The sequence below is a fragment of the Aptenodytes forsteri genome, unplaced genomic scaffold (assembly GCF_000699145.1).
Source record: "Aptenodytes forsteri isolate BGI_AS27 unplaced genomic scaffold, ASM69914v1 Scaffold263, whole genome shotgun sequence".
Taxonomy (NCBI): domain Eukaryota; kingdom Metazoa; phylum Chordata; class Aves; order Sphenisciformes; family Spheniscidae; genus Aptenodytes; species Aptenodytes forsteri.
The window spans coordinates 388,568-400,363 of NW_008795922.1; the positions used below are offsets into that span (position 1 = coordinate 388,568).

Sequence of the window (11,796 nt, forward strand, 5' to 3'; positions counted from 1 at the left end):
GGTGTTGGGTTGACAGTTGGACTTGATGATCTTAGAGGTCTTTTCCAACCTTAATGATTTTATGTTTCTATGAAAAAATATATGCTTTCTGGTCTGATACTGAATAATGAGTAGTAAATGAGGGACCATATACTGAATAACAAAAAGAAAACAAGACATGGAATATGTAGTAATAGATGAACACCCATCCATCCTAGGAAAAAAGTATTACAGAACCTGTAATTAAGGATTGTTCTATCATATACTGGGGACAAGGAAGCAAGAGAGGTTGCACATGAAAATATCTTTGAATTAAATAACAAAGTTAAAAACTTCAGGTAAAAATGAAATTCGCTAACTTTCCATTTATTTTCTTTTTCTTGGATATTACATTAATATCTGATCTCATTTCAATTCACCTGATTAGAAGCTGAGGGGGGAAAAAAAGTACAATACACCTTTGTGACAGAGGAAAGAATTTACAATAAGAATCAAAGAAATCTGAGGCATGAAAGCCTAGAAAGAACCTAGAAAGCAAAAGACAGAGTCAACATGCTCAACATATTTTTAACAGATTCTCACTGTTATATAAGTATCTATAAAATGAAACACCTGAATAGAAACAAGAAAGTTCAAAGAGTGATGTATGAGCTATTCCTTTAACAAAAGGATTAAATTAATTCTTGTTCCACTCAAAGAGCATGTTCCTGAAGATATTATTTATGAAATATATGCAGTACTAACATAAAGGCTCTGAAACAACAATTATAAGAACAACAAAACTAAATCACAGAGAGTATACTATCCAAAAAAACCTAGCTGGTTAGCAAATTACTAAATCTAGTTTCCCTAAAAAAAGTTTTAGCCTGCAGACTAGCAAAAACATCAGGAAAAAGGCAAGTAGAGTATATGGGAAAAATCAGTAATAAGCAGCGGGCTACCCAATAACATGTGTGAAAGACTTAAGGACATTAAGTTGAGGAAGCAGTGCTGTAGACAAGGGAGAAAGATGGAGATCCTGTGGGTCCTTCAGAGTGATTTAAAGTGGGAAATGGAGATTTTGAGAAGAGGCCATTTGGGATTATGTAAGGCTATTGAAGCTTTTTGTGTCAGATGGGACATGAGCCAACTCTGTAAATAAACAGACTGTAATAGCTCTGTTGCTCACTGAAATGGCTGGATCTAAAAACGGCTTTTTTTTTACTACTGGTTTTTAATAGTGCTTTCAGTTCTGTACTAAAGATTCTGCCAGTTGATCAGAACTGATCATCCAAGTTTTCAACCTAAATGTTACCAGAACATTGTAACTTCTGTTATTCCTGTCACTCCCTCTCCCACAAATGCCAGGTTGTCCAGCAGGACTGCATCTCCCAAATTGCACAGTAGTAGCCTAGTGAGACGGGAGCTTGTCATTACACTACAGGAGACATGGTTCAATCAGTGGGTTCAGTATAAAGATGATAAAACAGACATTAGACACCAGACCAGTGTTCCCATACTTCAGTATTTTTAAAATAGAAGCAAATTCTTCTATATTTAGAACAACTCAGTTAAAAGAAAATAGATTCTGAACTGCTCTATATGCATGGCTACCTCTTTCAGGCCTCCCATTTCCTGAATGTGAGACACAGATCCTCATTAAGTGCCCTGCACACACACCTCCTCTGTGCCCTTCTGACTTTCAGGATGTTTAAGCATTTCCTGAAAAGACTGTTGGACGTTTTAATAGACTTTTGTGTTATCAGTATAAAATTTTAATCACCTAAATTAGGTGGACTAGGTAAGTACTAACTCACCCATATTTTGTATACTTGGAGCAGACAGAATGCTCCAGGTCATCCTAACACTACCGTCTACATTCCCCATGCAGTTAATAGAGAGGCAAATACCTCTAAAAACCTAAAAGAGAACCAATTCTTCGAACATACTGATAGAGTACTTGCTCACGGTAGGCAATCACGTCCCCTCATGTTAGGTAGTTACTTCCTACCCTTAAAAGATATGGAAGCATTAAGAAACATTAGATGCCTCCATCCACTTGGGATGCTGCGTAAGTGTGGGCTACTAATGGACCAGTAGCCACAGCACTCACTGCTATATCATAAACTAATGACTAACGCATATGGCCAGAAAGTGAGAAACTTGGTTTCTAGGCTCTACCCAACCTAGTAGGTAGTGAACCCACATGTCCCACATCCCAGGAGAATGCCCTCAATATTCATGTCTCTAAAAGCAGCCACAGTCTAGGGAAGAGTGTAAGAACAAGGCAAACAAATACAAGGTCTGGTTTTCCATTAAAAATATCATATGCCAATAAGGAAGATAAGTTTTCCTAACTGTTTCCTTGGACAACCATTTCAATAAGTAAGAGTATACAAATACCAGGGGGAAAAAAGAGGTTAACTGTACTGATCATTTCTTTCAACAAAATCTTTCCTCCAGCACTATTATATCTCTTTTTTAAATGCAGAATGGACTTTAGTTTACTAGACTTTATTTATGCCTTTTGCTTTCCTCTTTTCAAGCAATATCATCTGTTCTAAGTAAACCTGCTTCAAGAGTAATAAGATTTGAGTTCCTCATGACATTCTGACAGCAACTTCTACAGATAAGCATTACCCAGTGTGCCTTATCTCTGGCTCAAACTCAGTGACGGCCTCTAATCTCTTACAGTCTGTCCCTTAGAAAAGTATCTTGCCCTTTACTGTAGAACTTTCCAATACTTATCAACAGTCTAAAAGGTAATCACAATGGAAGGAATTATTAGGAATGGATCCAAAATAAAACAGAAGACATCATCAACCAAATTCCTACTAAAATCCAACTAAATTCCATGAACCTCCTACAACTTCAAGTCTGGACAACAAGAAGGATATAGAAGAACTAGAAAGCAGTAACAAAGACAAAATCAGAAGTATTTTGTTTGGAAAAGCGATACATATCTTGGAGACCTTCAGCTTGGCAGAGAGATAAATGAAAGAGAAATATCAGAAAGACCTCTAAAATTAGCAATACTGTGAAAAAAGTGTGAATAATCATTCTTTATCTCATAAACCACGAATAAAGAGCAGTTTAAAGAAATAAGCAGTCAGCAGGCTTAAAACAAAACAAAAGAATGTACACTTTCACCCTGTGTGTAATTAAATTATGGAACAATTACTGCACGATGTTACAGAGACTGAAAATATAAACGTATTCAAGAAGGGAATGAGACAAATTAATAGATATGTATTAAACACGATGATCCAGATGCAACCACCAGCTCAATGGCTGTCAAAATCTGGGAGGCTTTACATAAGAAGTTTCTTATTTCCTCCCTATAGACATGCTGCAAGCTGCCTTTAGGGACAACTGATGCAACTAGATCAATCTTTTAGCTATGGATTTTTTTTTTAAGTTTAAAAAAACCTGCATAATGTAGGTACCTTGGTCTGTATAGATTAAATAATTTGGAAAGGGTATGAAGTGAATATTTGTTTCTTACAATCTTTTTCTGAACGAATGTATTTTCTCCATTTCTACAATATCCTATGGAATGTGCTCCAAACGCATATGACCCCTGGTAAGACAGCTCTGAAAGTGAAACCAACAGAAACTAACCCTCAATGTTCCTCATGGAAACCCATCCCTCACCCCCAAAATAAAGCTAAAAAAGGGCAGAAGAACCTTTTAATATTTTTATAGGTTAGCTCATGATGAAGTTAAACACATTTTAATTCAGACAAAGAAACAGAATCACAGACCTGTGTTTGGTGGGATGAAGATTACTACCCCTTTCAACAGAGCTGGACATTAGACTGGCTGAGCTAAATCAATCTGTAACCCCATGGTAATACAGATACCTGCTCACATTCAGAGGGGAAAGCTTTAATTTTCCTAACCTTGCTTAATTCCACAGTTGCTTTAAATTAACATAAGGCTAGCTTCTTTTCTCTAGCCCTCCACTCGACTACATGTTCGTGATGCCTTAAAAGTGCCAGCATAGGAGTTTATAAAGATGATCAGAGAATGAATCTGGCTAAAATTTACACCACGTGTCTCCTTCTGCAAATATATAATTAGTTTTCTACTGTGTTTTACCACAAAACTGCATGAACATGTACAATGCTCCAAAGGACAGGAATCTGTGGCCAGGGGGTGGGGTGGGAGGACAGCACTGCCCCTGGGACAGCAGTCTATATGTACTGGGCTTAATGACTTAAGCCACTCAACTACTTTGAAAAGGGGTAGTCTGAATCCTCCTCCTTTTCCCTGAGAGACTCATTTTGTCACCACTTTCCCACTTTCCAAAACTGTGCAGCCCCAATGTGAGACAGTTCAGTAAGCAAAACGGGTAGAAAAAAATTTCTCTGATAGAGAAAATGAATATGTGTATGTGCATGTGCACATGTATATGTATTTATTTTGCCAGTTATTTGAATCAGTTTACCGCAGGCTGACGCAAGCACTAGTGCCGGTGCAAGAAAGGGAAAGTAAAGTGGGAAATAAAAGACAAGTAGGAAAGCTCCCTTGGCAACAGTCTGATATTAAATCCATTCAGATGTGTCATAAACCCACAACCATCGTTCCGTGAGCTACAAAAAAAAAGTCATCTTCAACAGAAAAGACTGTTATCAGTTAAACTAAGTCAGTCCCAAAACAGTAAGCAAAACAGACATTCTTCCACTTCTTCCCCACTTCCCAAAATCTCGACGGGAGAAGGAACCAAGTGTTCATAAATTACAGCACAGCGTACAGCAGCAGAACACAGCTGGCCTTTTATGGAAAGTGGTTCCTTAGTGGAAATTGGGGAGAGAAAAACCTGCACAGCGTTGTATTAAGAATTTGTAGGAGAAAAAAATCCAACTCCTTTAGGAATCACAAAATAATTAGCATCAAGAATTTAAATACTTAATGCTATTTTTGCATATCTTGAACTCTACCAAAAAACCCCAAAAATTCTACCATTGACCATCTTTACAGGAACTTAAAACAACTCTCCTAGTAACAAGCTGAGTCTTTAAAATATTACAGGACTCACATAAAACAACAATTTAAATGTTCAAAGTAGAATCTCTCCTGAATCAAACTAATTAAGCATGAATAATACATTGGTTTTAGAAGCTTTGATAATATTACAGAATTTAAACATGGGAAATAAAATACATAAAAAACCAGAAGATTGAATATTTGGCAGAGTTTACTCACTGGTTCTTAAAAATAGAGTATGAACAAAAGCATCTGCCATTCACAACAAAGTATTTTTAGATATGCATGTAATTGTAGTTATTCATTCTCATTCTTAATTGCGATACTTACAAAAAACTGTACTCTGTTTAATCTGATACAAGATGCGCGTGTTCATGAACACAGCACTCCCTCTCTTCAAGGTCTTTGGGTCCCTCCAGTTGTAAAATCACAGAATGGTTTGGGTTGGAAGGGACCTTCAGAATCATCCAACCTCCCTGCCATGGGCAGGGACACCTTCCACTAAATCAGGTGGCTCAAAGCCCCATCTGACCTGGCCTTGAACACTGCCAGGGAGGGGGCATCCACAACTTCTCTGGGCAACCTGTTCCACTGTCTCACCACCCTCATAGTAAAGAACTTCTTATTAATAGCTAATCTAAATCTACCCACTTTCAGTTTAAAACCGTTACCCCCCGTCCTATCAATATACTCCCTAATAAAAGAGTCCTTCCCCATCTTTCCTGTAGGCCCCTTTTAAGTACTGACAGGCTGCAATAAGGTCTCCCCAAAGCCTTCTCTTCTCCAGGCTGAACAACCCCAACTCTCTCAGCCTTTCTTCATAGCAGAGGTATTCCAGCCCCCTGATCATTTTCGTGGCCCTCCTCTGGACCCCCTCCAACAGGTCCATGTCTCTCCTGTGCTGAGGGCTCCAGAGCTGGACGCAGTACTCCAGGTGGGGTCTCACCAGAGCAGAGTAGAGGGGCAGAATCCCCTCCCTCGACCTGCTGGCCACGCTTCTTTTGATGCAGCCCAGGACACGATTGGCCTTCTGGGCTGCGAGCGCACATTGCTGGCTCATGTCCAGCTTTTCATCCACCAATGCCCCCAAGTCCTTCCTGGCAGGGCTGCTCTCAATCCACTCATCTCCCAGCCTGTATCCATGTTTGGGATTGCCCCAACCCAGATGCAAGACCTTGCACTTGGCCTTCTTGAACTTCACAAGGTTCGTGCAGGCCCACCTCTCTAGCCTGTTAAGGTACTTCAACACCTGCACAGAAAAAAAATCTACCACTTTTATTCAAAGTGTATTTACTCTGTGGGTTAATGCAAGCTTTCAAATTTCTAAAGCTGTAAATCTATTACCTTTCATATGCCTCCCAAGTAAACATTACAGAAAAGGAACATGGGGAAAAATCAATGTTGTCCGACTGCCCTTTCTGGGAAGTTAAAAACTAAACTGTTTGTTCAAAGGGATTTTGAAGAGATCAATTTAGTCATAATCTACTGAACACATGATGTAAAGCAGTGTCTCAAACCTAAATAGCGTGTAGCAAAATTATAGCAAACTGTTAATATAATACTCCTAAAAGCATCTTTCATTTAAGAAGGGAGACATACACTCTGAATATTTCCTCTTTCTGACTAAGTTTTGATAGTGCTTAAGCACTTTTAAATTTTATTTTCAACTTCACTTTACAGATGATCTAGCACACAGAAAGCAGGGAAGAAGGGAGAAATGTTTTATCTATTTGTATTCTTCAACAGCAGTCTATAGCACTAACTCACTTCTTTAGCACAGGATAAATCTCCAGAAAAATGGAATAAAAGACTATGAAAGATCTTTATAAAAACTCCAGACATTAAAGTATTACTGAGGAAGTGGAACAGCCTAAGAATTGCTAGTGACATTAAAATATAGTTAGATCATGGAAATTAATGAAAAAAATAGAAGGAAAAGCAATGAAAAATAAATTAAAACATAATGGTATTAAATGAAATATTTTTCTTTTGAATCTTCAAAGAGTTAACCACTTACATAATATCTTCTAGAATTTCCAAATTCTGAAAAGTAGGATGATAATTCATAACTGTCTTAACAACAATGACTTTTTTATTACACATAGTCTAGCTGGGAACTTCAACGTAATAAGATTACTAATTGTCAACCAAATAAATGAGAGGACCTTCAAAAATAGCTGCAGGTTCACATTTGACTGTAAATCTCTTTGGTTCATTAAAGCCTTTTGAATGTAACATGTATTATGCACAAACAGCTCCAAAGTTGAAGCTGTTTTAATATTTTGAGTCACTCAAAAAGCGTATGTGTAAAGAAAACCCAAACTTTTTTGTTGTCTGAAGAAAAGTGTTACTAGGTAGTAATTAAGGCACCAGTCTCCTCTAGATTTTCATTTCCTCTCCCGCATCACATGCTTACTACATTTTCTTCACTATCTGTATTTACTATTATTTCATTCGCCTCTTCAGGCTAGTTTCTTAAGAAAATGCGTCTTTGATTGCACTGTCTAGCATGTCTTTCCTTCCCCTCTTGAAAATTCTTCTAGTGCTTGCCAGAAATGTAAAGATCTGAAAGACAAACATTCTTACAAGGTTCATAAAATTTAGCACCTGGAGAGAGAGGAGACCCCAATTACAGCTCTTCCCAAAAGCCCTGAGGAAGGGAGGGTGCATGTATAAATCCATAAACTAAGATCTATATGAACCCATTTACTAACACCTATAGGAGCCCCTTAACCAGCCATCGCATGTTCTCCTTTGCCCAGTCAAAGGAACAGAGGACATGAGGGGAGCCTCACGTGTGGCAGTGAGGGGAATGAGCACCAGGGTGGGAGAGAAGGTACATGCAGTGGGAAACAGGCAAAAGAGGTGGGAGACACAGTGGGAAAATGAGTGTTTAGTAACAGCTAGGAAAGAGCCCAGGGTTGTATCACATGAGAAAATGGCGCCTGCAGTTAGTGAAACAAAGCGGCGCAGACCTCAAACCACCCTGAAGTCAGGTTTCCACACTTCCAGTGCTCACCAGTCCTCTTGAACCTTCCCCCGTATTTCCAATATTGCAAGACCAAATTTTTAACAGTTCAGTGTAAGTCCAAAACCCTGTGTGATGCTCCTCAAACAATGAATTTGAAGGTGTTTTTTACTTCCCTTCTAAGCACACAGGATATTCGTAGGTGAGCTCATCCAGCTTCCTCCACCATCACAATTAGAAATGCATTTTAGCAAATGCATAGTCCAAGCATATCACAGATCTCAATATCACAAAGTCCAAGCATATCACAGATCTCAATATCAAAAGATATTAAAGAACAACACAGAAAATCCAGCTAGCTTCCAACCCACAACAATAAAATAAACAAATACATTCTAGTTGTTCTGAGAACTATAAGCAAAACAAATATTCAGAAACGTTACCAATAATGAAAAGGGGAACAATAAAGCTGCAAAGCTGAAAATAATGCACAAAACTATAAAAAGGGATTCTGTCAGTCAGGTGAATGACTGGTTTATATAAACAGGCAAATGCAAGTCTAGTTTTAAAATAAATAGTTTGAAATTATTCCAAAATCCTTCGATGAAAAGGCACTATAAAAATTTATGGATGAAGAATCCTTTAATCATTATACAGAAACTTTACTTGATTTACAAATATATATATGTATTTTCTGTCAAACTACTTGTATGCATAAACATGAGGTTGTATATATACTAAGCTGTTTGTTTTTTCATAACCAAATTTACATTAATCATAAATATCCACATAAATCAAGAGCTGAAATAAAAATATTCCAGGGGAAAAACACCTTCCTGTTGTTTGATCACTGATTTTTTCAGCTTCTTCTTTAAAACTATTCACAGACTAAACATAACTGATGTTAATGCAGATAACTACACCCAGGTCCAGCTTTTGTCATACCCAGGAACAAATGTGACGGTAGTTCTAAAATGATGTAGCTGCCAGATGCAGAGATTCTGTATCAAGATAACCAAATAATACTAAATATTTTTCAGATAACAAATATCCTAAGCAGTTCAGTCTTAGACCAATGATTATTTTATACAGCATCAGCATGGACAAAACCAAATTTATTATATAATCGGTGATTCTGATTACCTGGAATAGCTTCATGGGCTGTCAAAACCACACTTATAATAGGATTTTTAGCTCCTGAAACCTGTTCAGTCTCCTTAGTTGATGGAATTTTCTGTTTTTTCTGAACTCTGGGCCTCTTTGGAGTTTTTTCTCGCTCATCTTCCTTCCTGTCAAGGTCAACGTCAGAATCATTACCTAAAGAGCAAACATCAAAAAGAATGTAACTATGTACAAAAGAAATGCAGGTAACACAGTCACTAACACTACAAGAAAGAATTAGGAGAAAATTAATGCTACTGTAGAAAGAAATACATGTTATCAAAACAAGACGTGCTGCATGAGTCCCTAAAGGGGAACTTTTTTCCATCTATTTAATAAAACTATTGCGATATTTACACAAATAGAGAAAATAGACAAAGAAAAAATCAAAATTTTAAAAATAGACTCTCAGAAACATTTGTGTTTCTAAATTATTTTGACATTATTGTGGATTTTTGTGAAAATTCTACAAACTTTGTAGAATTTCTTATGATTTCACCATTAATGAACAAATATTTTTCTCCTTTCCATACGTAATTGTTCTGATGACTTTAGGATTATTTGTCCTAGTACTGGATTCATTATCCATCCTATTTAATGGAAAGTCTTCCAATAGCCTCTCTGGATTAGGCTTTTTTTCCCCCACTGTTACTCTGAATCAATAGCCAGAAACATATTTTTCTTTTTCGGTATCGATTCAAAAAGAATTAAGGTTCAAAACAGTTCTTTGGTTCAACCTAACTCCTGACATGTAACTCTTCATTTTGAAGGCCTGCACTTCTATATCATCCCCTCACTGTTGCTGTTCAGAACGTCTTCAGCCTCTTAAATTGGATAACTTTTGGACCTGTTAACTAGAAAGCAATGCAATAGTTGTATTCAAAACACTCAGCTGAAATGAGAATGAATAACCAGTAATCAGATAAGTTGTTCCTTGAAGCTATTTCTTCCTTAAAGCAAATGAGGAATTCCGTACTGAAATTCTTAAATTAAAAAAAAAAAAAAAAGTTTATATATAAAGAATTAGCAGCATAAAGAATAAAAACAGAGGGCTGCAAGTTTTTACCAACAAAATTTCTTTATATTAGATGAAGTGATAGAAAATGCAGGCTAGAGAAAACTATCTTGGCAAATTAAGGCATTATGCAAACGTTCCAGAGGTAATGAGTAAGGAAAGCAAAACCTGATGGAAGAAAGAAAATTATAAATGAACCCAGTGAATTTCAGATTTTTTTCTTCCCTTAATATAAAGCAGCTGACACAATCTCCAGAATAAGTCATTCAATATATATTTGTAACATGCTATAGCTGCTCTACTGAGATAGGGAAACAATATATAAATAAAAAACAGTAACAGCAAAGTTGTAGTGTGTCTAGAGTTGTTTATGGCATGCAAATAGCAAAAGCAGTGGAAAGATATGCGTTTTAATTTCAGTAATATTTTGTTAATATTCAGCTGAGATTCAAACAAGTCTGTCTCCCATGGTCTTACCTTAATGAAACGAGGGGATTAAGAGTGCTGGCTGTTGCTTAAAAAAATGAAGGGCACAAGCACAAACTAAAGTAACATAGTTAGGACTGATCAAGTAACTAGCACCTGGATAAACTGCAAGCTCTTTACAAGACACAAAACCAGAAGGAAACAAGGTATGTAGGAATTAGTTTAGATTTCTCAGGCATACTGAGGCAGAAACGTGTATACCAACAACTTTTAATGGCTTGATGCTAATCTGTAAATCTGAAATTCATATTTACAATACCTAGAATGAGCAACAACCACATAGCAAACTGAATTCAAACATGGCTAGCAAGCCATCTTTCTATGGAGTCACGTTAGCAATGTTTTTGCCCCAGCTTCCAGTTTCTAGTTTATAGAAAATTATGCTCTGCCTTGAGAGCCTCCTGCTTTTCAGTGCCTGCTAATGATTTCTTCCATTTCATTATATAAATTTCTTGATATATGCCTTTTCTCAACTACCTTTTTCTCTGTAGATTTCTATGATTTTGGAAAATATTGCTGCTTTATAGGTATAAAGGGTCTCATTATGTCCCCATTTAACTCCTTAATATAGTTGTAAATTATTGATTGATATTGAAACCAAGTAATTCTAACACTGGCATTTCTCTGCAATACTTCAAAGGGATATTTGAATATAAAGAAATATCCCCTTCCACCAGAATCTGCTTGTGCAGTGTTTTCTTTTGGTGGGATGAACAGGCGTGGGAGGAAATAAACACATTTTTCCACATTTTCTTCATGAAACAGCCTCTGTTAGTTTATTATCAACAATAAAACAAATAGTCACAAATTTCACAGCAGGACCAGGCCACCAACAGAAGAAAAGTCTTCTCATAAAGAATCAGAATACACAAAGAACATAAGTTGCTTATTAAATTGTGTTTCCCTGAGGCTACTTCACATACTGTTAAACAACAAATACAAAAATTAATTTGGTTCATTACTGTCCTTTTATTCAGTGGACAATAAGAGTTAGTGATAGTTTTAGGAAAAAAAAAATAATTTGATATACCTGTGGACAAAACTCTAAGTCATTTTTGGCAGAGAATCATAGAACCATAGAATCATTTAAGTTGTAGAATCATTTTTGAAAAAGACCTTTAAAATCATCGAGCCAAACCATTAACCAAGCACTGCCAAGTCCACCACTAACCATGTCCCCAGGTTCCACATCTACACGTCTTTTAAATACTTCCAGGGG

The 11,796-nt window shown here is 36.8% G+C and overlaps 1 protein-coding gene across 1 annotated transcript in view; it reads right to left on the bottom strand.

The window, feature by feature from the left end:
* The window catches only part of ZFAT (zinc finger and AT-hook domain containing), a gene marked incomplete at its 5' end in the record, with an annotated part of 80,307 nt that overhangs the window by 56,094 nt on the left and 12,417 nt on the right, over nucleotides 1-11,796 (bottom strand). The window contains one exon of the mRNA XM_009284914.1: nucleotides 9,059-9,232. Within this exon, the coding sequence (XP_009283189.1) occupies nucleotides 9,059-9,232 (174 nt within the window). The remainder of the gene's footprint in view (nucleotides 1-9,058; nucleotides 9,233-11,796) is intronic.